Genomic DNA, 22,431 nt, shown 5'->3' with positions numbered 1-22,431 from the left:
GTCGCGGGCGGCCGTCGACATAAGCCACCACAGGCCGTGGGCTTTAGAGTCGCCCGAGGGGTGGACAAGAGGGGCGGGTGCGTGTACCACCCACACAACTTCGCGTTGATGATGCTCGGTTTTCCCTCAGCTCACCATGGATTGAAACAGCCCCGGGTGAGGATGATCCGTTGGGTCTGAGGCGGAGTTGATCCATCCATGACGATGACTATCCGGACCGCGTTGCATGACAAGAGAGAGAGAGTGTGTGTGTGGATGGATCGGAGAATCCACACTGGAGAAAAAGGCCGAGATGGAGAGAAACGGATGGATGGGTGAGAAAGACAAAGATCCGAAAAGGAAGAGAAGAGAAGTGAGCACAAGGTATGGTAAGTAAAGTAGATATTACATGAGAAATACCGTGCCTGGCGAGATACAAGCACAAGCAAGCAGCAGGATGGGGAAAGACGCGCACAGACACTCCGGGGCAAAAGGGGGATGTTTTTGGATGTTTCTGGTGTTTCTGATGTTTTGTGACAGGTACAATGATACCCCAAGGCAGTGTGCACATAAACCATCTGTGGCCGTGGCAGCAAGAAGTAAAGGACGGCCCGGACACCAGAAGCAGCAATAATCATGATGTCAGGATTGAAATCCTGCGCGTATCGATACCCCCCGTACATAAATATCTGTTTCAAAACATGCTGCAATCTTACCAGTTACTCCGTACTTCATGCAAGCAGGCTAAACGCAATGCGGAAGTTCTTCTGGAAAAGCACAGACCAAGATTGATTGATCCCCCCACAGCGGCACTGATGCTTCCCCAATTCATTCATCATAACCTGCAATCTTACATGCGACATGCAAATTACCCGATGTCCAGCCCCCAGTCACCATTTACTGCAACTACTGCAACATCATATGCAAAACAGACATACATTAGCAGCCTAAACAAATAGCACTCTAAACCCTAACTATATCCTCTATTTCACCGGCGGCCACACATAATCCCCCCAAGGCCTCCCCGCCTCCCTCCTCGCCAAATCCCTCAGCGTCTCCCACTTCCACAACCTCTCCCCGGGATTAACCAACTCACGATCATCCCCCAACCCACCACCACCATCCCTAGCAGTATGCATAATCTTGCCCTCACCCATCAAAAACCTCAAATACGGCGCCGGATCCCACGACTCCTTCATCCCCTCCAACACCTCCCTCTTATACCCCTCCAACCCAACCTCCACCACCTCAATCTCACCACCACCAAACTCCCCCATAATCTCCGCAATCTCCTTAGCACTCCTACTATCCCCAGCAACATGCACCATCTCCGGCACCTCATCCTTCCCCAAACTCGCCAACGCAGCCACACACCTCCCCACATCCTCCAGTGAAGTAAACGACACTTTCACCTCACTACTCCCAACACACTCATACCGACCACGCTTCGTATCGAACCCAAACCACGGGCCAATACTATCCTCCAGGAACAACCCACAGAAGACACGACAGATCTTCACCTTCTTCGGGCTTGGGTCTTGGGTAGTAAGTAGTAGTAACTGCTCCGCCAGCGCCATGTGTTTCTTCTTCGCGTCCCATTCTCGATGCGGGAAGTCGTGCACGTAGTGATTCACCCCGAATTCGGAGGGGAAGTACACCTGGATGGAGGATTGGGGGATGGCGTGGAGGAGTTTCTCCTTGAAGGAGTGGCCGGAGGGGCCGATGGTGTTGATGAGGATGGTAGCGCCGTGGAGGGCGCGGGTGATGCTGGGGATGGAATCTTCGGTGTAGGTGCGGATGATGAGTTTGGGGCTGTCGGAGGTGGGTAGGTCTGTTGGTGGTGTATGATGGCTACCTTGTCGCGAAAGGAGGATGATTTCCGAAAAGCGGTTGCGTAGGTTGGAGGTGAGGAAGGCTGAGGCGACGTGCTTGCCTAGGTGGCCGGTTGCGCCGGCGATGGCTACGATTGGGAGGGTGGTAGACTGGGGAGATGCCATTTTGTATACTGTAGGAATGAGTAGTGTTGTTGGGATGTGAGATGGATTGGAAGTATGAAGGCTAGAGCGGGATGCTCTGCTTTATGCTTTATACTTCATCTATGGTAGACCAAGAAATTTGTAGGACTGGGTACTGAATGTTTGCATTCCTTCTCATCTTTCCTCAATCGGAGATATACATGCATCAGATGGATGAATATCGTGCTCAATGGGGTGTAGAACGAGCTGCAACACCATCGCTCTACGTCACTGGCAAACAGGACAAACTGAAATCAAATGCGATTATTGGTGGATTGTGATCAGGAGGAGCTGTTTGTATTCATTGCAAACTAGTCAAACATTTGCTTTGAACAGTAGACATGGAGGTGTGCTCTCAATCTATTACCTGGATCCGTTTACCTGTCCCATGTGAAAAGGGGAAGTTTTTGCATTGATTGTGTGTATTTATATATGTTTATGCATCCCCAAAGATCTATCGAATAGATGACACAGTCAATATCATTGTACAGATATAGAGGACGTGTACTCCCTACGTCTACAAATCCGGCTCACTTTAACAGAGACTTTTGTGTCGAACCCTTCATAAAGAGGGAAATTATTCGTTACTGAATATAATCTAATTGCCAAATATACTATGCCTAAAATTCCATAACCCATAGTCCCACACTCATCCCTCATATATGCTACTACTGACATCTTCAACAGTCGCACTCCTAGAAACTAGATAAGGTTAGTAATGATCCTGCAAATTATATCAAAACATTTACTCACTTGGTCCAAATCGCTGAGTCCTATGAATGAGCGATGTCGAATGTCCGTGCTCATCATCCATCCAACCATCATCTGATCTAGCTGTGTCGAAGCTGCTGTCGGTGGTATACTTGTCATCATCACTATCGCTTTCCCCAGATCCTGTGTACGTGCGCCCTGGTCGTTGCAGAGGGGATAGTGACTTGGATTGCCCATGTTTTTCGTCACTCAAACTCTCAAATGGATCGGGGGTTCGGGTATCCTGTTTCGGTGTAGGAACATCTGTGATACTGCGTTGTCGTCTTCCAGGATCGTGAGGCTTTCCAGTCCTTGAGGGCGCAAGGTAGGCCTTATCCAGGCCGAGCGCCTCCAACCGATCTTTTATGTACTGCGGGAGGTAGGTAGAGAAGCCCTCCTTAGTGTCTTGGAAAGCTTCTTCCGAACGCGATAGATCTTCGGCAAGGCGTTGTGCAATAGCCCGTTCGATGACGATTGCACACCAGTCACTCAGAGAATAGATAGATTTCGAGGATCGCTTTGATTCCCGTATCTCCTTCAGGTCATCTAAAAGGAGTTTACAATTTTGATCAGAATCCACAAGAAGAAACCGTGACAGAAACGTCTGCTGATAGCCGAGAAAATCCCCCTGGGTGGACTTCTGGAGATCGGATAGCCGAGTTAACCTTTCGCTCGTGTTTACCGAGCGATAGATTAGCTCACCTAAGCATAAAACCTCAGTTCTGTAGTCATTCAGGTCCTGTGCCGTCTGAAGAACGGTTTCAAGAAGATCATAGTTTCGTCCCCCGTCTAAGTGTGCCGTCCACTTTGGGTTCTCCGTCTTGATAGGAAGATAAATGGGAATAGAACTCCTCCATATTGTGAGGCCTGGAAATTTTTCAAGGTGGTCTCGCAGATCTGAGGTATTGAGTAGAAGCTTCCTCTCCATTTCCGCTTCAGCAATAACCCACTGTAGGTAAGGACGAGATTTTACCAGCTGGGGGTTGTTCTCTTTGAGGCATGTTGCAAGGGCTTGCGCATATTGGAGGCATCGTTGAGCAGTGAGCAAGTCCTGTCTCTCTGGTATCGAAATAGACCATGATGACAAACTGCGACCCAGAGATACTAGAATATCCAAAATGGCCAGATATGTTGACTCATCATACCGATGCAAACACCAGTCGTCCATCAGCTTGCGGAACGGCTCATTGGAAGAACCAAGTTCTGCTCCGAATATCAGATTCCAAGCATTTACTGCACCTTCCGCTTGGATAGAAGCGAGCATTAGGTCTCGCGCATCCCATACTCGCCCCTCAGCCACGAGAGCACTGTACAAATAGTGCCAATTAGACCAGAAATTGAATTCATGTTCTGGGATCAGATCGGTTTCTCGCTCAACTTGCGATAGAATCAAGAGAGCATAACGGATAACTTGTACCTGTCTATACTCTTAGTATTTGCTCTTTTCACGGGAACTTCTTTGGCACACTCTTACTTCAGCCGAGTCCAGGTCAAGAGTCGGGTCTTTCCTTCTTCGTCGCCTTAAGGAACGCATCTGGCGCTCCAAAGATCGGACCGTTCCATATGCCTCATCCAGAGATCCGTGAGACTGCATGAACGCGAAATCCCGTAAGAGGTGCAAGTTCGCTTGGTACAGGAATTTGGCAGGGTTACCCTCCTGCAGGCTTGAGATGCCGTCAGAGGTACTTAGCTCCTGCTGTTGGTGCTGCGACAGAACGCGATGTAAACGCCTATATGAACCCTGTTCGACTAGCATGTCTGCGAACTCAATCGTAACTGGCGATAGTTCCATGAAAGCACTTAAAGAACCTTGAAAGTATTGTTCCGCTTCCTCGAAATTGCCTAGTCTTTTTAGTCGTGAGAATTCCTCTAATAAACTTCCCACGTCCTCCACAATGTCCATCTCATAATGTATGGTCGTATCTTGTGTTGATGAAAGAGTCCAGATGGTAGACTTATCATTTTGTGATTCATCCTGTGATACCGGCAGTACCATAGGGAAGGTATCTGGTGAAGGTATCACATTATCGTTGTTATGAGCTGCAGCATTACGACCGACAATTGCTTCTCCAGAGTCAATGGGCTCCGCACGGAAGAAATGAGAATTTCTTTCAGGAACAGCGAGGGTACCGTGCGCACTCTCATGAACCGCTCGCTCATCCCAAGAAAAGCGGTTGAAGATGTCTTTTCGATCCTCAGATCGTCTTCCTCGAGCCAAGGAGGGCCTTTCCCGAATGTCGTACATTTTGAAAGAGTGCTTGTTGACGAAGCAATAGCGCGGCAACAGCAATCTGTAGGAGGCCCACGAGTAATTTAGATCAGTTTGTATTTGAGGAGCTAATTCAGCCTCGTCTTGAGTGTCTGCATTAGCGCCTCCCTCTGAATGGTTTGTCCGGTGGCAGTGCCAGGCGGCACCCAACAACCCGCTAACTGGCTGTAAGCTCCCTTACTATTTAATCGATGCTGACGGTCGCGGGTGTTGGGGATTTGGTATTCTGCTTTCATCACCCAAATTATGTCGGGGACCATCCAAACTTCTTCAACCACCGCCGGTCGGGACTCGCAGCCGACTTACGCGCGGCGATATGGTCGGAAATATCTCGAGCTTGACAATCTTCAGGACTCCAGCGTGTGCCACCGCAAAGTCGGCAAAGCACGCGCTGACTGCCGACTTCGGACATCCCAGTCGAAATGGGGATGCTTGGGCGAGGCATCGAGACCTGCGGGCATTGTTTACATGGATCTCTCGTTCGATCAGCCCGCAGACTGTAGGTTACTGAGTGCCACGGTCAAAATCACTTTGCAAGGCGCGCCCCAGCACCAGCTAGATCTGGATAAGCCTATACGCCTCCATCTGACCGATCACTACGGGCCAAAACATCTCAGCGGAGAACCAAAGAATGTGGTCAAGAAAAAGATATTGCACCTTGCGCCTCAAGTCAATGTACTCGGAAACGGCGGCGGTGGTATCGGTGTCGATAGCGAGAAGTCGATTACTTATGATAGCCGGTGGACATTCACAGGTAACCTGCGCCCTGCGCAAAAGACCGATTCAGAATATCGCACCATAAAGTGGGAGTTACGCGAGGAGGACCCTGAGTCTCAATCAATCCATAGCAATATGATCCACACTGCCTTTGCTTTCCAGCATGAGGGGAGGCCCTTCCTCATGCGGGTTCAGATCAAAGGAAAACTACAGAAGGGCAGGAACCGCTTCAAAGAAAAGGCTCGTCAGTTGAGATTCCCATCCCGTCATGAAAGTGACGAGGGATCCAGTGATATTCTGGTGTATCCAAATGTTGTGACGCAGCCTTCAGGCCCTCGTCTAGATCGTCTTGTACAGGATCTTCCCATGGTTATGGAAAGAGAGAATTGCCTTCGCATTCCGGTGCAGATCCCTGCCGCATTGCCGGTATCGTTCGCAGAGAGTAATGAGAATATCCCCGACACTGCACAGAGCATGCTTGAAGACTCATATTTAGGGAGTCTACCGGGCCTTTTGCCCAATCCAGGGGGTTCCGGGCACCATACCGAGACAGCGCGGTCATCCGGCTCTAACTCGGTTTCTTCCTCGGAAACATTGGTAGACTTTGGGAAATCCTGCGACGCAGGTGATCCAGGAGATGTGTGCATTTCAAAGCTTGGACATGCTGTGCACACCTTTCGAACACCACAAGCTGTTGGCCAAGACGAGTCACAGGCATCCAGAATTGTACTGCACGCAAATTCCAGTTCGATGGCTCCAGCGAAACTGATCGTACCAGCTGAACAGAGGAATGGTGACAAAGAGAGCAAAAATATCGACAGCCCTGAATATACGCTGATTCTTTTATCGCGCTATCCGTTATTGATGACCTTAATCCAGATCCTGGCTGCCCTCCTGGATTTCTTTGGGATGGCAACGAAGTCCACACAGTTGGCGAATCGGGATGCCAACAAGAAGCTCAGCGAGAAGGTCATGGCATATAGCAGTTGAAGAGGTACATTTTGAAGACTGTATGACATTCGATGACAAAAGAGGTGGCGGTGACTTGACAACAACTTCTCTCTAAAAGCCCGTAGAACATGTAGAGAAGCCCGGGTGGTGACCAAGGCTAGTGATCAGTATCTTCTAGGTCTGATTCGATGCAGACATGCATGTCAGCGCTAAGGATACTATCGTGACATTCCCAACTACCTGAGTAACATCTGATTGGCACAATTGCGCGAGGTTGGATAGGCCAATTCTGCGGTACAGCCACTCTGCCCGCAATAGTTCCAGCAAGGCTAGGCAAAAGACCCGTGCAAGTGTCGGGCTGCTTGTCTGTGCGGCGCTGGGCGCCAAATCGCCCGCCTGGGGGTATTCTGCTCTCGAGTTCCCAGCAACACAGCAACTCTGTAGGTTACGAACAACTGCCGTACAGCTCGCATCAACATGAGTTTTGTTCCGAGTGACCGGGTCGTCGAGACGATTCCCATGTCGAGAAGGGGGCAACCCAAGGACAGAAAGCCTGTCCAAGATGGTCGACAAAACCCCGCTGTAGGAGCCATTCCGCCTTTCTCGATTTATGAACCTTCCTCAGAACCACGATCGGCTCGAAGGCGCCGGTCTTATGAGAGGCTGCGTCCAGAAGTCAGGGTGTCCTCACATACAGAATCAGATTCTGATCTCCCATATCGTCATCAACGGCCCCGAGCAACAGGCATCTATCACAACCCATCGTTACCTCGTCGACGTCCAAAAGTTACCTTGGTCGATCTGCACTCGTCTGACACGAAGCAGGACCGTGAAATCCGCAGACAGCAAAATGAGATAGACCGGCTGGAGGAAGACTTGCGTCTTCATAAACTCAAAATGGACATAGAGAGTGATCGAGAGTTCGAAAACAAGATTTCGGAGCGATTAAAGAGACTGGATGAGATGGAAAGAGAAGAGGAGCGAACAAACCTGAAGAGAGCCGAAAGACGAGCCGAGGAGCAATCCAAGAGGAAAGAAGAAATTAAAGCTGCGTTACGCGAAAAGGAATGGAAAGAGATGAAGAAGAAGAAAGAAGAGGAGGGACTGCGGGCCCGGATTAGGAAAGAGCTGCACGACGAAGAGATTCAACGGAAATTCGAAGAACGCGAACGTTTCATTCACGAGAACAAGATTCGGCGCGCTGCTATTGAAGACTATAAGTTGGCGGAAGAGCAGCGCCTTCTTGAGGAGGAGAGGCAGAAGAGGCAGCTGAAAAAGGAGTATAGAGCAGCCATTGAAGCGGAGCTCGGGTATTCCCTCGAGCAGGTGAAAGATATTCTCACCAAGGCGACAGGCAAGAAAGCCCAGAGACAGAGTCGGGGGCGTAGCCAAGCATTTTCTGCAACTGTTCATGATGTCTCTAGTGGCGACGAGGCAGATGTGGAAGCACCTTGATTTGGCCGGAAGGTGGTCTCCTATAGTCCTCTATCTATATTAAGTAATCCAGATTACGATGTACTGTGACCTCAATAGTCTAACTCTTACAGCCCATAATATCAGGGCATGGCTCATTGTGCTAAGAATTCAAAACTAGCCATGCTAGGATCTAGGAGATTTTCATCTAACCCAAACCCGTATGTACCAACCATATCATAGATCAAATCAGGTGGGGGAAACCCCTGGGCCATGGCATTCGCACCCCCAGGAACATCACTACTACCTGCTCGCTCAACACCCCCAGATGCTACCACAGGTGCCCCTCCTGCTTGCCATGCGTCCCAAGAGTCGAAGCGCTCCAACATCTTACCAAGGCCCCGGGCAATATGTCTCGTCAGATGTCTCTCCCCTGCAGAGACACAGTTCAACAGCTCAATCACCCTCTCGACCAGACGTCGCACCTGGCGGCCGTCGAGACTGAGATACGCAGAGTTCCAGTTTATTGCAACTTTCAAGAGGAACACGGCGGAGAATGTGACCATCGTGTGGGTGAAAATCGGAACTCCAACAATGGCGTCGCGAATATCTGGCTCTTCCAATACCATATTCAAACAAGCCATGGCAGACGAGATGGCAATATTAGCCGACTCTTTGCGGTCCATAGAAAACACCGGGGTGTTAGTCGGAGACAAGGCTCGCAGCGAGAGTGAGTTGAGTTGAAATTTGGCAAAGTGGTAGTGAAGCACAACCCCTTTCGAGGGATATGTTCGGACATAAGGGCTATCGGCTGCAGGTCAAAGTCACGACAGTTAGTCTTTCGTAATGATTTCAATCCAAGCAGGTCTTGTAAAGCACGTACCAGATCGGGGTTGCCACAATAGCCGCCATTGGTCTATAGCAACATTGTAGACGCGTAACTGCCCAAAGTCCTCTTCGGTAAGGGCTTGCTCTGTGTCGGTCCCGAATGTTCGATACGCTTCGGTCAGGATCATAAACAAGGCAACTTGTGCTAGTAGCCTAATGTCTCCGGGTACTACCATTGGTGACTGGAGAAAAGATTCGTAGTTTTTGATTGCTGCATCCTCATGGATGACTGGTGGACGCCCGTAGGCGATGCTGAAATGATGGTCACACACATACAGAAGATACCAGAGCTGAGCGCGTTCATACTGATCATTATGACCACGCATTAGCTTATGATAGCTTTGATGAAGACCCAATTCCGTTGCGATTCGGACCGCATGCCCAGAAAGTTTCCAACTTAGTTCGGATAACCAGAACGCTCCGACGCAGAGAGCGCGAATGTCATCAAGTGTATGAGCCCTTGTCAATGACATGCTCGACACAAGCGATACATACTCATTGTAGCAACGGTTGAGTGTCTCGGCTCGATTCGGTATATGGAGGGCAGCGACAGTTAGAACAGCTGCTGACAGTAACGTCGATGCTCGCCGAACAGACGTGAGATCACGGTGCACTAAGACTATCCCTCCCCAGAGAAGCTGGTTCATAGTCCTGCTAAAGTAGGCAAACAGCTCTTCGGCTTCATGAAGCGAGATCAGCCCTCTGGAGATGAAGTCCTCCTCCAGAAGCGTCAGCTTCGGCTGTTCTATGGGGTTGTTCCGCAAATTGCGGAGCTTCGTGACCTCGTATAAACTGCGCATTGGTGCTGGTACTAGCTCTCGGTCCTGTAAGTCTGGTTCTTGGGAAGGCTCTCGGGTCACATCCATAACAATACCCGGCTCTCGGGGTTTGACATCAGTGGGTGATGCCTCGGATGAGAAGCGACGCTCTGACTGAGAGCCGACAGGACTGGGGCCGTTGTGGCTGTCACCAGAGATGAAGGTCGATAGATCTGGCAGACCTCCTTGTTGTAGAAGATGCGAGACTGCCGCCTGAAGTTGTTGTATCGTAGCCGATGCTTGTGATTTCCACCTGTACCCAGCGTAGAAGAGTCGGAATTAGCTCTTATACTCCGCATTTCCTGCAGGGGAGCCCCAAATATAGCAAAAGACTCACATCACATCATCGTCGACGAACTTCTGGGAGAAGTCATTGACCACACATTTGATGCCGCTGCGAATGCATTTGGTGCAGCTCGCCTCTCCTGATTTAAACTCGCAGCGTATTTTATGACGCTTACACTCTGCGCCTATATATCCAAAGCATCAGCTTCATACTTCTAGTTACATCAAGCCCAAGCACACCTTGAAGCTAATTGCTTGGGCCTCGGTTGCAGTTCGGCCTTTTGAGTACTCACAAGCGCGGGCCTTGGAGATCTTGGGTGGCGCAGGGCGTCCGTCAGGAACGAGAGAGGGTCGACGTTCATGTGGCCGTGGGGCCTCCAAGTCGGCATCTTGCGAGGAGCGCTTCATGGTTGCTCGATCATGGACTAAGAACTGATCGGGGATGCTCCGGTATTCTGCAGCCAATATGGGATTGACAATAGTGGGGACGGACCAAGTCCAATAGATTAATGTCAAGCTAGCCAGATAGTGTTGCTTTGTCTGTTCAAACTAGTTGCGGCGGAACAACCAATATCCACTGAAGGGTCCAGAGGGAGGCAGAGATGCGAGGGAAGAAAACTTCAACGATGAGGGAGAAGAGTGAGTGGGATGGAGACAGACAAATCTGGCGATGGCGGCATACCCCGCTTCAATTGGCGCCGTTGGGGATTTCCAAGACACGAGCATTTCTTCCCCATTGTCATTGCGAACCCGATCCATAAGATATTCAATTCCCTCAATTCTACAAATAGGTATCCTCTATACTATTTACACTTTCTAATATCTGCATACATACAGCAAATCCAACTGGACGAACTGCAAACTACTTCAGGTCTCAATGTTTTCTCTCCAGACCAGCAACAGGCACGGGATCTGGGGAATGCGGGGCACCGCCAGTCGGTATCCACGGCTCAATTGCCCCCGACCGTCTCAGTCCCTATTATCGCTGTTGCGCACAATGGCAGGATGAAAAGACCGAGAGAGATCTCAATTATTCTATCATCCAAGTATGCTGATGTCTTGTATTCCACAGAATGCATCAACCAATTCTATCCAGCTCCACTCACCACTTACCCGCGCCAAAACTTTTGCGACACGCAACCACAAGGCACATCGAGGGGTAACATTAAGAATACCCACTCTCTCAAATCTCTTTCGAGTACAATCAAACATATCCCAGAAGAAGCTGCAGATCCTCCGAGAAGAGCTAAACAGTTCCTGAGCAAAACGTCATGGACTGGAATTTGCGCCGGGAAAAGTCCGGCTGCGGAGCACAAGCTATATTCTACCCTCGGAGTTAATGCGAGACGATCCCACAATGACGACCGCTAGCTAGCTGAGCATATTACTGATAGTGTCTACTTGATAGTGCCTTAACAAACACCCAATTCCCACACCTTCCTCCCTCCCCAACCACTAATCCCCTCAATTGACCCTCCAAGATGCAAATCCTCATCACCGGAGCAGCCGGCTTCATCGGCCAACTCCTCGCAAAAGAACTCCTCAACGACCCATCATACACCGTCACACTAACCGATATCAACGAACCCCCTATCCCCACAGGCGTCGCATACCCCCAAAATGCACGTTCAGTGACAACAGACCTCCTGAAAGGCGCAGACGCAGTCGTGGACAAATCCCTCGACGCCGTCTACGCCTTCCACGGAATCATGTCATCCGGCTCAGAAGCCAATTTCGATCTAGGCATGAGCGTCAACGTAGACGCCACCCGGAACCTGCTTGAGGCTCTCCGGAGAACCTGTCCCGGCGTACGGGTGATTTATTCTTCAAGTCAGGCTGTATATGGCCAGCCACTCCCCGAAGTAGTGAACGACAGTGTCATCCCGACGCCGCAGTCGTCCTACGGTGCCGAGAAGATCATCTGTGAGACTCTCATCAATGAGTACACCCGTCGTGGCTTCATCACGGGCTTTACGCTTCGGTTCCCCACTATTTCTGTCCGGCCTGGTCGTCCGACAGCTGCTGCTTCGTCATTTCTCTCTGGGATGATCCGCGAGCCGCTCGACGGCAAGGAGTGTGTCATTCCGCTGGAGGATAGGTCGTTCAAGTCTTGGTTGTGCTCGCCCAAAACTCTGGTTCATAATCTTGTTCATACGTTATCGTTGTCCAAGGGTGCGTTGCCTCCTCATATTCGACAGATTAATGTCCCTGGTATTTGTGTCACTATTCAGGATATGATGGATGCTTTGGAGAAGGTTGCAGGGAAGGATAAGCTCGATCTGTTAACGGAGAAGGAGGATCCGACCCTCAGGCCGATCTTGGAGTCTTGGCCTACTCGCTTCGATAACTCTCAGGCTATTTCTTTGGGCTTCAAGCGAGATTCTTCGTTTGAGCAAGCAGTAAGAGATTATCAATTGGAGATAGGACAGCAATGAACACTAGTGCTCCACATTCTGTACTTTGCCCACGATGTTTTCTTCATGGATGATTAGACATATAGGTAGGATTCCAATTTCATACAATGATACCAGTACAAAAAATATTACTACATAACTCCCATTATGACCATAGCTTCATTCCCCCATATGCACAAATTCCTAAACCATCATACCAATTACCACCTCAACAAAGCTCGACCTCACTATTTCCAAACCTGAAAAACACCTTAGCAAGCATCCAAACCAAGATCAATAACTTTCCCAAACCTGTCCATCAATAGCAACCAGCCGATTAAACAACTGATTGCGAGTCTTCATAGCTGTAAGCTGATACTTCTGCTCCGGCAACCTCCCCGTAAGCACCATTCCATCCACCACCTCCTTACTCTCACCCACAGCCCAGCCCGTGACCAACTTCCCCTTCCACCCAAGTCCACCAATCTTCCTCATCTCCAGAATATCCGTCACAGGCATCGTGAACAGCACTGTGCCTTTCGGCCGATGTTCCAGACTAGGCTTATCCAACTGCACGGTCTGGTCCGTCGTGAAGTAAAGCAGCGGTGGCTTCTGGGACTGGTCGAGCACCACGACGCCCCGCTTCCCTTTGTATCGCCCGTCGAATTGAATGGGGCCGGATGGAAGGGTGAGTTTGCCTTTACTGCGGAGCACACCGACGCGGGGTTTGGCGTGCTTGGAGCCGGCGGCTGCGCGGGCTCGGTCAACGGCGAGCTTGCTTTGGATGCCTGTGGCGGTGGTGCCTCGGAAGAAGCCGATCATGCGGTTCATGAAGCCTTTCTTGTGGGGTTTGGGGTGTACTTCGTGTTCTTCGATGACAGGTTCGGGGGAGGGGGCGATTGCTTGGTTGATTTCCTCTTCTGAGGCAGAGATGTTGATGTCCTTGTCATTGACGGGGGCCGGGTGGTATGGTGTTTGGTGGAGGGAGTGGGATGGTGGTGGTGGGAGGGGGGCACCGTTTGCTTCGCCGATTCGGAGAAGAGTTAGAGTGAGTTGTGCGTTGGTGGGGATTCCTTTCAGCAGGGAGCTAGTGGGGTGTCAGCACTATGTGAATGATTTATTTGAAGGGACTGGGGTTGCGTACTTCTGGAGCTCGAGCAACTTCTCCCAACGGGGGTACTCGCGGTTCAAGTAGGCTACACCACGCCAGATAATTGGGTCTCCGAAGAAGGCGAATCCAGTACCAAAAGTAATCATTTTGACAAAGACGTAGCTGGAGGTGATGAGTGAGATCAGGAAACCAACAGATAGCACAGCTGTTAGGCGAACGTAGGGAGTCACGATGGAGAATGGAGGAGTTGGTGACAAAGCGCTATAGCAAGTCAGCATGTAAGTGTGTAGTTTTTGGTGCTGCGATTTGTACATACTTGCCAAACCGTTCATAAGTGTCAATTATGTCGCTTAGCACGCGCATTGCCATGTTAGCACCGTTGTAAACGGTATCTCTCATGGGTTGCCTAGTCTTATCATGAGCTTCGTCCGGGGCTTCCCCACGAGCAGCTGTCTGTGCATCTGCTGCGCTGGTAGCAAGCTTCATCACATCTGGAGCATTATCTTCCATTGGGGCATCATCAGGTGTCCCTTGATCATGCTTGCCGGCAACACTACCAACAGCAACACTAGCAACGCTTGTAAAGAGGTTGCTAGCCTCCTGTTCGGCAGCTTCACCCTTCATATTCTCGGGTGCCCCAGTGATACTATCATGGGACCCCAAGACGCCGGCCTTCGGCTTTTGCACGCCACCAGTATCCTTGTCCACTAGAGCTATAGGAGCAGGAGGGAACAAGTATGACCTGCTATCAGGACTAATAACCAGCACTATTAGAAGGGTGAAGATTGTCGGAGCAAGCAGATCCAAGGCCCACGCAGCAAAATAAACCTAATACCAACACCAGTCAACCGAGTCAGAGATGACAGGACGTTCAGTTATGACCTACAGCACAGAATGCCGCTGTCCGTTGGCGCTCCCTCCATGAGCGTAGCCTGGCAATATGATTGACGAATGAAGTTAACGAGACGACAATGGTTGTGTAGAATCGCTCAAGGGTAGCGCGCAGTTTATCAGGGGAGAATTGCTCATCTTCGGCCCGGTTGAGGTCCAGTCGTTGCAAAGGGGAATGCGGCACTGCTTTCACATAATAGATTTGCTGTGATTGAATCAGTCTGTGTACCAGTATTGAAGAGTGCAGGCGCCGTACCTTGTTGAAACGTCGAATGAGCATCCAAAGGTCTTCGTTGGAGATTCCGGACACGATCTGCTCGTCAAGCTCGTCGGGGTGTTGATTCCAGCCCACATCCGTGACAGTGTCTGTTTGTCCAGCCTTCTGAGCCAGTCCCTTCTCATCTTGATCCACCTTAGAAAGAACATGACTGTCTGTTGGACCGCTAATCTCGGTGGTGACGCGATCAGCCGCGAAGATATCGTTGCCGCTGGTCTTCGAGCTATACGCGACAGGCTCTGCTGGTTTTGTAGGATCCCTCCGTGACATATTGCACAAGAACTTAGTATCAATGCATGTATAATAGAAGCAAATATGGGCTCAAAAATGGGGAAAGGAGATGCGCTTTGAGGGTCTCTTGAAAGCCGGGGTAGGCAATACGTCATGGCTGTGTCGTCACGGACCGATCGTGCAAAAGCCTGGAATCTCAGGAGTGCGTCAGCATACGGTACCTCGACCCAATCTTCTTAGCTCAGGGGCATTTCAGAGTAACTTACTACCCGATCGATCGCTGTCTTCGATTTTTAATTACCTCTTGGGACAGGCGTTGTGCTCTAGATCAATGGCGCTGATGCGACTGCATACTTGACAACCCAGCCAATCAAAACCTAGTGTAGTAACAGCACCGCCACACATGTGGCTTTATGTGGCGGAAAGCAATTCTGCCTAAATAGGAAATACGCGTGAGAACATCCCGATGCCGCGTTCCAGACCAGTAGATTCGATCTCCGCCTCCCAGGCCTAGAACACCGCTTTAGTTTTCTATACAGAAACTTCAGAATCGCTTATGATATTGATTATCTACACCCTTATTTCTGTCTCTTCCCGCACCATGTCAATGCGATTGAATTTGTAACTATGAGTGAGACGTGTGCCAATCCCCTACTACTGGGGTGGATTAAAGAATGGCTAGACGAGGCTCGAGAACGCAACAGCAAGGGTGCCATAGTGTCAGTGCTATCTCATAACTCGATACGATAGTGGGGTTTGATGCTGAATGATGCACAGATACAAAAAGGCCTACGAGTCGATGAAAGCCTGTCCCCTAGTTTTTCAACACCCCTCCGAGGCTCAGCAGCTAAACGGACTTGGCCCCAAACTATGTGATCGCTTGACCGAGAAGCTAAAGGCTTACTGTGAAGAAAATGCGCTCCCGATGCCCGAGCATCCTCAGAAATGTAAGTCTTAGTAGCTCTGTCATCTTCGAGCAGGTCTAAGAATCGTAGCGGCAAGCAGCAAAAGAGCATCCGATGAGGGCACAGCAGAAAGCCAGCCAGCCAAGAAACCTCGAAAGGCAAGGCCTTATGTCCCGACTTTACGATCTGGGCCTTATGCGTTGATACTAGCTCTGGCTACCCTCAATGAGAACTCTGCTCAAGGCCTGACCAAGGCACAACTGATTGACTTGGCACAGCCAAACTGCGATAGTTCCTTCACGGCACCTGCCGACTCGTCCAAGTTTCATACTGCCTGGAGCTCAATGAAGACGCTTCTGCAGAAGGAGATTGTATATGATTTTGGGCGCCCTCTGAAAAAGTACGCACTCACAGAAGAGGGATGGGAGGTGGCGAAGAGGATGAAGAAGGTCGCCCTGCCGTCAAATCAAGGCACTTTGGCGTTTGGAAATCAATTGGTAACAAGCCCACTACCTAGTCTGCTACAACACCATCTAACGTGCGCAGGGGCAAAGTACAACCCATACTGGGGACTCCCAATTGCAGGACAGCATGGATGGCAACATCACAGAGGTAATTGGCGATGAAGCAAGATGGGAAGCCGCCTCAGACGGAACAGTAACCCCCATAACAATCCCCCCCGACAGCTTCACAGTCCAGCTGGTTCTGGACAACCGCGAAGTCCGCTCATCCAAAGACAGGGATTATATTACCAACGAACTACATAAAAAGGGAGCCAGTCCCGAAGTGCGCGCACTAGAACTAGGCGACGTCATGTGGGTAGCCAAATTCCACAACCCAACGTTCCTATCCCAGTACGGCGAAGAAGGCGACGAAGTCATGCTCGACTGGATCGTTGAGCGCAAGAGAATCGACGATCTCATCAGCTCCATGAAAGACGGACGGTTCCACGAACAAAAGTTCCGTCTCCGTCGTTCAGGCGTAAAAAACGTCATCTACCTCATCGAAGAGTTCACCGTCCCCTCAGACCCCAACAGCGCCATGGCAGGCAAATACAATGAGATGGTAGCCTCCGCCATAGCCTCAACACAAGTCGTCAACGGCTACTTCGTCAAAAGAACCAAGAACCTGGACGACACGATCCAATACCTAGCTAGAATGACCCTCCTATTACGCAGAATGTTCAACAACCCCTCTGCCACCGGTGAACCACCCTCCAACACCCTCAGTCTAATCCCTAGTCGCCAGCTCTCCTCCTCCCAATCATACCTCACAGCCCTGGAACGTCTCCGAGCAGAGAGTCCCAAGACCACTTACGCCGTGACCTTTTCTACCTTCTCCGCCCTAACCTCCAAATCCGACGTCTTGACCCTCCGTGACGTGTTCCTGAAAATGCTCATGTGCATCCGGGGCGTGACAGGCGAAAAGGCACTCGAGATTCAACGAAGGTGGCCGACTCCGCAGGCATTTATCCGTGCTTTTGAGGAGCTTGATCCGAAGGATCGGGAGAATATGGTCTCAGAACGGATGAACACGCTTGTTGGACGGAAGAAGATCGCGAAGGTTCTGAGCAAGAAGATTGCAGAGGTATGGGGTGAGGATGGTTGATTAATTTCTAGAAGGATGGGGATCTATTTAGGAGTAAATTACGAGTGACGCATGAGGGCGGAATCCATTCAATATATAGGACGACTTTAACATAAAGCGCACTGTTGGTGACTTGATGACCAGTACATTCCATTCAATCAGTTAGATAAAGAGAACATCTGACAAGAGCCTCAGATACACTACAAACTATTAGAACTAGCAAATGCCTACTTGACTGACTACTAAAGCATGATACAAACCCCATGCCCTTTAAAAGCCATAGCAGCTACAACCTTATAGTTTAATAAGTTCACACGTAAATAGTCATTGACATTCAATCTCATCATCATCACCAGGATGATCCAAATCTCATTTGTCGTACATAACAATGCCCGAATAATAAACCGTAACACTCATGAAAGATCATGGCCGAAAGAAAACACCATAGCAAAATATTATACCCATATGGAGCAACCCGAATCCATGTTCGTTGAAATAGAAACAGGAACCATGACCACCTAAGCAACTACCCACCCAACCCAAACACCCTCTTAATCGACCTGCGACTAATCCCCAACGCCAGACTACTACAAACGACCGAAATACTACTCAATGCCATGGCCAACGCCGCCCAAACGGGACTCAGTCTCCAATGGGTATCAGTAACCACAAGCTCTCCACCGACCATCTCATGCTTATGTCCACTAACGATCGGATAGAAGACACCAGCAGCGACAGGCACCAAGCAGCAGTTATAAATCAACGCCCAACCAAAGTTCAACTTGACGCGATTGAAGACGCGTCGACTAAGCAGGACAAGTTGCAGAATGGTGTCGAGCTCCGAGTTGAGGAGGATGAAACTAGCGGAGTTCATGGCGACGTCGGATCCCGACGCCATGGCGATGCTCACGTCTGCTGCGGCGAGGGCGGGGGAGTCGTTGACGCCGTCTCCGACGAAGGCGACGATGGAGCGGCTGTTGGTGGGGGCTCGTTGACTCTCTGCTTCGGAATCTGTCTGTGGGGTGAAGATGTTGTTGCTGTCTTGGATTTGACGCACGAAGTCGGCTTTGCCTGCTGGCATTACGTTCGCCATGACGTTGGAGCGCGGAATGCCGACCATGTCAGCAACGGCGTGAGCAGTTGTTTGGTTGTCGCCGGTGCACATGTATACATTGACTTTGCGCTTTTGGAGCTTGGAGATGACTTCGATGGTGTCGGGTCGGATGGTGTCGGAGATAGCGAAGACGATGGCCGGGGTGAAGGAGGGTTCGTTTTGGGAGCGGAGCGATAGGATCGCGGTGGATTTACCGGCAGCTTGGTACTTCGAGAGGGTTTTAGATAGGTGGCTTTCGTCGTAGTCCGATGTTTCTAGGCTGTGTAGGAGACGTTGGTTGCCGATGGCAGCTTCGTATTGAGTGGGTGTCTCGGATTTCTCGTTGGGATTCGGCACTGATACAGTGAACGTGCCTTTCATTCCTTGGCCGGATCTTTCTTCGATGTCTGCGCTGGTGATCGTGACGGAGGGCTTTTCCTTGCAGAAAGTTGAAATAGCTCGAGCGATTGGATGGTTGCTGCTTTCTTCGAGCTTTCGGGCGAGTGTCCAAGCTACCTGTATCACGTCGGAGTCTGAAACCAGGGCTTCGTGTTCGGATACCTGCAAGCTGCCGCCCTCTGTGAGGGTTCCCGTCTTGTCGAACACAATGGCGTCGAGTCGGCTCGCTTCTTGAAACGCCTCGCCTCCTCCTTTGACCAGAATACCCTGCTTGGCAGCTAGTCCGCCGCCAACGAAAAGTGCCGTGGGGGCGGCGAGCGCCAGACCACAAGGACAGGCCACGACGAACACTGCGATCGCAAACTCCAATGCCCAGAACGTCCAACCGCCGCGTGCAACGTCAAGGTAATCATCAGGCAGTGTCCCCGAAAGGCCGAGAGCCAGCCAGATGATGAAGGTCAGAATGGCGATCAGGGTGATTATTGGGACGAAGTGAGAGGTCAATAGATCCGCAACCCGTTCCAGCGGCGCACGTCTGCTCTGACCTTCTCGCACCACGGAGATGATCTGATCCAGCATCGAGGAGCCCCCAATGGCAGTGACCTTGACCTCAACGGGCTGGCCGACGTTTACAGATCCGGTGTAAACTTGATCACCTGCTGACTTGTGGACTGGTTTCGACTCTCCTGTCAACGAGCTTTCATCGAACTGGTATGAAGCAGTCCCAACGACGACACCGTCCGCAGGTGGTGAGGCGCCGTGAGGTATGCTAACTACATCCCCAATTTCTAGCAGGTCAATGTTGATCCGCTCATAGCCATCTTCCGCAAGTCTGTTTTCGTCACCGGGTAGGTCTGTGTCACTTGCGTTGATCCTCAACAAAGCCTCTGTCGGGCGCAGCTTTCCAAGAGATGCGACCGCATCCCCGGTCTTTGCTTTGCTGTACGCTTCCATAAACCGCCCAGCAAGAATGAACATAGTGAGAAACACAACCGTGTCGAAATATGTTGAACTATGTGTGTTGGACGCTGAGCCCATCGCGGCGTCCATGATAAGCACAGCTAAAGACGCGACATAGGCTACGGTCGTACCGGCAGAGATGAGTAGGTTCATGCTCCCAAACCGGTAGAACCTGCGAAGGAGCGGTGCACGACTTCCAGGACGCCAAAGGGAGTAGACTTCTTTCATCGCACGCACGTGGAAAATATCGGCACCATAGAACATGACCGGGGTTGTCATGATAAAAAGGGCCCATTCGAGGCGCGAGGCATCTCCAGCCCACATCGGTTGTTCCAGGAATTTGCGAATCTTGTTGTTTGACGACACCAAGCTCATGAATACAATGCCCAGGATGAACGTGGGGATAGCCACGAGCAGAACAAAGATAAATCGGGTGAACAGTCGGCGTCTTTCGTGGCGCTGCATAGCTCGGGACCGATCTTCGACGCTCGGAGGACGATAAACGGTGGCAGTGAAAGCATCGTGAGCCGATTCGATTGTCCGAAGTATACTCCTCACTGTGAGAGAGGGTGGCTTTGGTGTATAGGTAACCGCAAGAATCGGATTCTTGACGGACAGGTTGCCATCGACTTTAACATCCGGGAAAGCTTCCAAGGACTTGACAACTTTGTCAGGGCAGTGATGGCAGAACATACCATCCACACGGATGGACAGTGTCCTTTCTTCCAGAGGCTCATCATCGCTATCTGCCACCAGGGCTGTCACATTATCGACCGAGGCATCATAGCCGAGATCTTCAATCTTTTCCACGATCTCATCAATATGATCACGCCCTTCAAACTCAACTCTGCCACTGTGGGTCAAAAGATTGATCGAAACAGTAGTGACAAAAGAAAGCTCTTCCAGTCCTCGGGTAACTGCCCCGGAGCACGAACCGCACGTCATGCCGCCGATAGCAAGTTCAGCGACGAATTTCGAAGGGGCCTCCTTGCGTGCGGGGGCTGTTTTGATCATATTGACCTCATCAAGCGATGCTTCGAAACCGATGTCTTCTATCTGCTCGACAACCTTGTCGATGTTTGACTGCGGGCCAGTAAAGATGACAATAGCACTGTTGGTAAGGAGGTTGACAATGATGTCTTCGACAAAGTCCAACTCTTTGACTTCATTCGTGATGCTGTTTGCGCATGAAGCACAGCTCATACCTCCAATGCTCACACGAGCGTTGAACCTTTCCTTATCTTGCGAATCGTGAGGCGTCTTGGGCGGCTCCACGGGTGTAACTTCTTCGGCTGATCCCCGGGCTACTAGACTCTGTACCTCTGACTGGGTTGGACCGGGCTTTCCACCCGTTCGAAGACCACTATAGCGGTCGCGAGGGCGGCGAGCAGCATCTGCCAAATCCTCGCCGGCCGCGAGGCTATCCAGCTCTTCTTTCCTGCAAGCGTCACAGTTGTCAACATGTCGGCTTCCCAGAGCTGGATCTCGGTGGATGTTAGGCTGGGTAGTGAAGAGCACTGAGTCGCGGGGTAGCCATGAAGTCGTATCAAGTTCCGAGATGACTGATCCTCTCGGTTCATATGTAGTGACATGGTGAACCTCGAAGGCAGCTTCAACCAAAGCCGAAGCAAGGCGTGACGGGTCTGTTTCTGCGCTGTGAACGACGCGTACTTCGTGGGTGAGAACCGACACATCGATATCCCTCACCCCATCAATGTCCGATAGAACTTCATTGATGTATGCGACGCAAGAGGAGCAATGAATGTTGCTGACAAAAAAGATGCTTCTGAGAAGTCTCGAGTCCTGTCCAGCAGGAGCTCGAGAGTTGGTGTCTGCGGCCGTCGGCGACATTGTCGAAGTGGGGGAAGAAAGGAAGAAATAAGGAAAGGACAGGAAAGACAGGCTCAATCACTGCTTTAAAGCCCTGCCTGGCAGTAAGAGAGCTTGGCAGGGAGAGAAAGTTGTTTGATAGAGAGAAACAGAGAAGGCGTCGACGGCGGGTCTTGTCAGTTGATGTCAAAAGACGCCAAAGCTCTAACCGGGATTTGACACCCCCACGAAGACGAGACAGTTAATGCAACACGCCTCGCTGGCGTATTAGCGCAGGGGAAAGCCTCTCGAGCAATGAAAGCGACAAGTGGACAGAGTTGCGAGGTAAGATGTTGCTTTTCCTGTCTGAGATTGAGTATTGCCTACTGACAGCGGCGCCTATGGTTGCAGATCGCAATTGCTCAGTCAACAAGTAAGGGATGAGGAAGGGCAAACTCTCTACAAATAGGCCAGAAAAGAAGGAGGGAGAGAGTGGAAGAAATATGAATCATCATTAACATCATGTTTCTGGGTTCTTCGATCAGGGAAGGGGGGGGAGGAGGGAGGCAAAGCTGCGCGTTTTGTGCGTCAAAAGAAGAAGTGAGGATGTTCTGGGGCCGCGCACAAATGGCGCATTCCACTCCAGTCATTACCCACTTCACCCTCCACGGAGAAGAAATGCTACTGTGT

The 22,431-nt window shown here is 50.6% G+C and overlaps 9 protein-coding genes across 9 annotated transcripts; 4 read left to right on the top strand and 5 right to left on the bottom strand.

Moving 5' to 3' along the window:
• Positions 1-962: 962 nt before the first annotated feature.
• AtWU_04474 (isoflavone reductase family protein) lies at positions 963-1,976 on the bottom strand (the record flags this gene model as incomplete). The annotated part of the gene is made up of 1 exon (XM_035499585.1): positions 963-1,976. One exon carries the CDS (start codon positions 1,974-1,976, stop codon positions 963-965), a length of 1,014 nt encoding a protein of 337 aa, XP_035355478.1.
• Positions 1,977-2,643: 667 nt separating this feature from the next.
• Positions 2,644-4,989, bottom strand: AtWU_04473 (eukaryotic cytochrome b561 family protein; the record flags this gene model as incomplete). Its single annotated transcript, XM_035499584.1, has 3 exons — positions 2,644-2,696; positions 2,748-4,161; positions 4,219-4,989. The coding sequence occupies 3 exons, from the start codon at positions 4,987-4,989 to the stop codon at positions 2,644-2,646; spliced, it is 2,238 nt and encodes a 745-aa protein (XP_035355477.1).
• Positions 4,990-5,259: 270 nt separating this feature from the next.
• On the top strand, positions 5,260-6,720 carry AtWU_04472 (uncharacterized protein; the record flags this gene model as incomplete). The annotated part of the gene is made up of 1 exon (XM_035499583.1): positions 5,260-6,720. One exon carries the CDS (start codon positions 5,260-5,262, stop codon positions 6,718-6,720), a length of 1,461 nt encoding a protein of 486 aa, XP_035355476.1.
• A 438-nt stretch (positions 6,721-7,158) lies between these two features.
• AtWU_04471 (acyl-coenzyme A:6-aminopenicillanic acid acyl-transferase family protein) lies at positions 7,159-8,136 on the top strand (the record flags this gene model as incomplete). The annotated part of the gene is made up of 1 exon (XM_035499582.1): positions 7,159-8,136. The coding sequence occupies one exon, from the start codon at positions 7,159-7,161 to the stop codon at positions 8,134-8,136; it is 978 nt and encodes a 325-aa protein (XP_035355475.1).
• A 113-nt stretch (positions 8,137-8,249) lies between these two features.
• Positions 8,250-10,493, bottom strand: AtWU_04470 (putative C6 transcription factor; the record flags this gene model as incomplete). The annotated part of the gene is made up of 4 exons (XM_035499581.1): positions 8,250-8,905; positions 8,978-10,053; positions 10,138-10,270; positions 10,379-10,493. 4 exons carry the CDS (start codon positions 10,491-10,493, stop codon positions 8,250-8,252), a joined length of 1,980 nt encoding a protein of 659 aa, XP_035355474.1.
• A 1,073-nt stretch (positions 10,494-11,566) lies between these two features.
• On the top strand, positions 11,567-12,520 carry AtWU_04469 (SDR family oxidoreductase; the record flags this gene model as incomplete). The annotated part of the gene is made up of 1 exon (XM_035499580.1): positions 11,567-12,520. One exon carries the CDS (start codon positions 11,567-11,569, stop codon positions 12,518-12,520), a length of 954 nt encoding a protein of 317 aa, XP_035355473.1.
• Positions 12,521-12,726: 206 nt separating this feature from the next.
• Positions 12,727-15,027, bottom strand: AtWU_04468 (DUF3292 domain-containing protein; the record flags this gene model as incomplete). The annotated part of the gene is made up of 6 exons (XM_035499579.1): positions 12,727-12,738; positions 12,791-13,565; positions 13,623-13,850; positions 13,906-14,417; positions 14,476-14,685; positions 14,737-15,027. 6 exons carry the CDS (start codon positions 15,025-15,027, stop codon positions 12,727-12,729), a joined length of 2,028 nt encoding a protein of 675 aa, XP_035355472.1.
• Positions 15,028-15,615: 588 nt separating this feature from the next.
• On the top strand, positions 15,616-17,501 carry AtWU_04467 (crossover junction endonuclease MUS81; the record flags this gene model as incomplete). Its single annotated transcript, XM_035499578.1, has 4 exons — positions 15,616-15,707; positions 15,766-15,935; positions 15,984-16,390; positions 16,440-17,501. The coding sequence occupies 4 exons, from the start codon at positions 15,616-15,618 to the stop codon at positions 17,499-17,501; spliced, it is 1,731 nt and encodes a 576-aa protein (XP_035355471.1).
• Positions 17,502-18,006: 505 nt separating this feature from the next.
• Positions 18,007-21,783, bottom strand: AtWU_04466 (putative copper resistance-associated P-type ATPase; the record flags this gene model as incomplete). The annotated part of the gene is made up of 1 exon (XM_035499577.1): positions 18,007-21,783. One exon carries the CDS (start codon positions 21,781-21,783, stop codon positions 18,007-18,009), a length of 3,777 nt encoding a protein of 1,258 aa, XP_035355470.1.
• Positions 21,784-22,431: the final 648 nt, after the last annotated feature.

The sequence above is a fragment of the Aspergillus tubingensis genome, assembly GCF_013340325.1.
Source record: "Aspergillus tubingensis WU-2223L DNA, scaffold_6, whole genome shotgun sequence".
Lineage (NCBI taxonomy): Eukaryota > Fungi > Ascomycota > Eurotiomycetes > Eurotiales > Aspergillaceae > Aspergillus > Aspergillus tubingensis.
The sequence above is the reverse complement of the archived record's forward strand: the minus strand, read 5'-3'. Positions and strand labels throughout refer to the sequence as shown.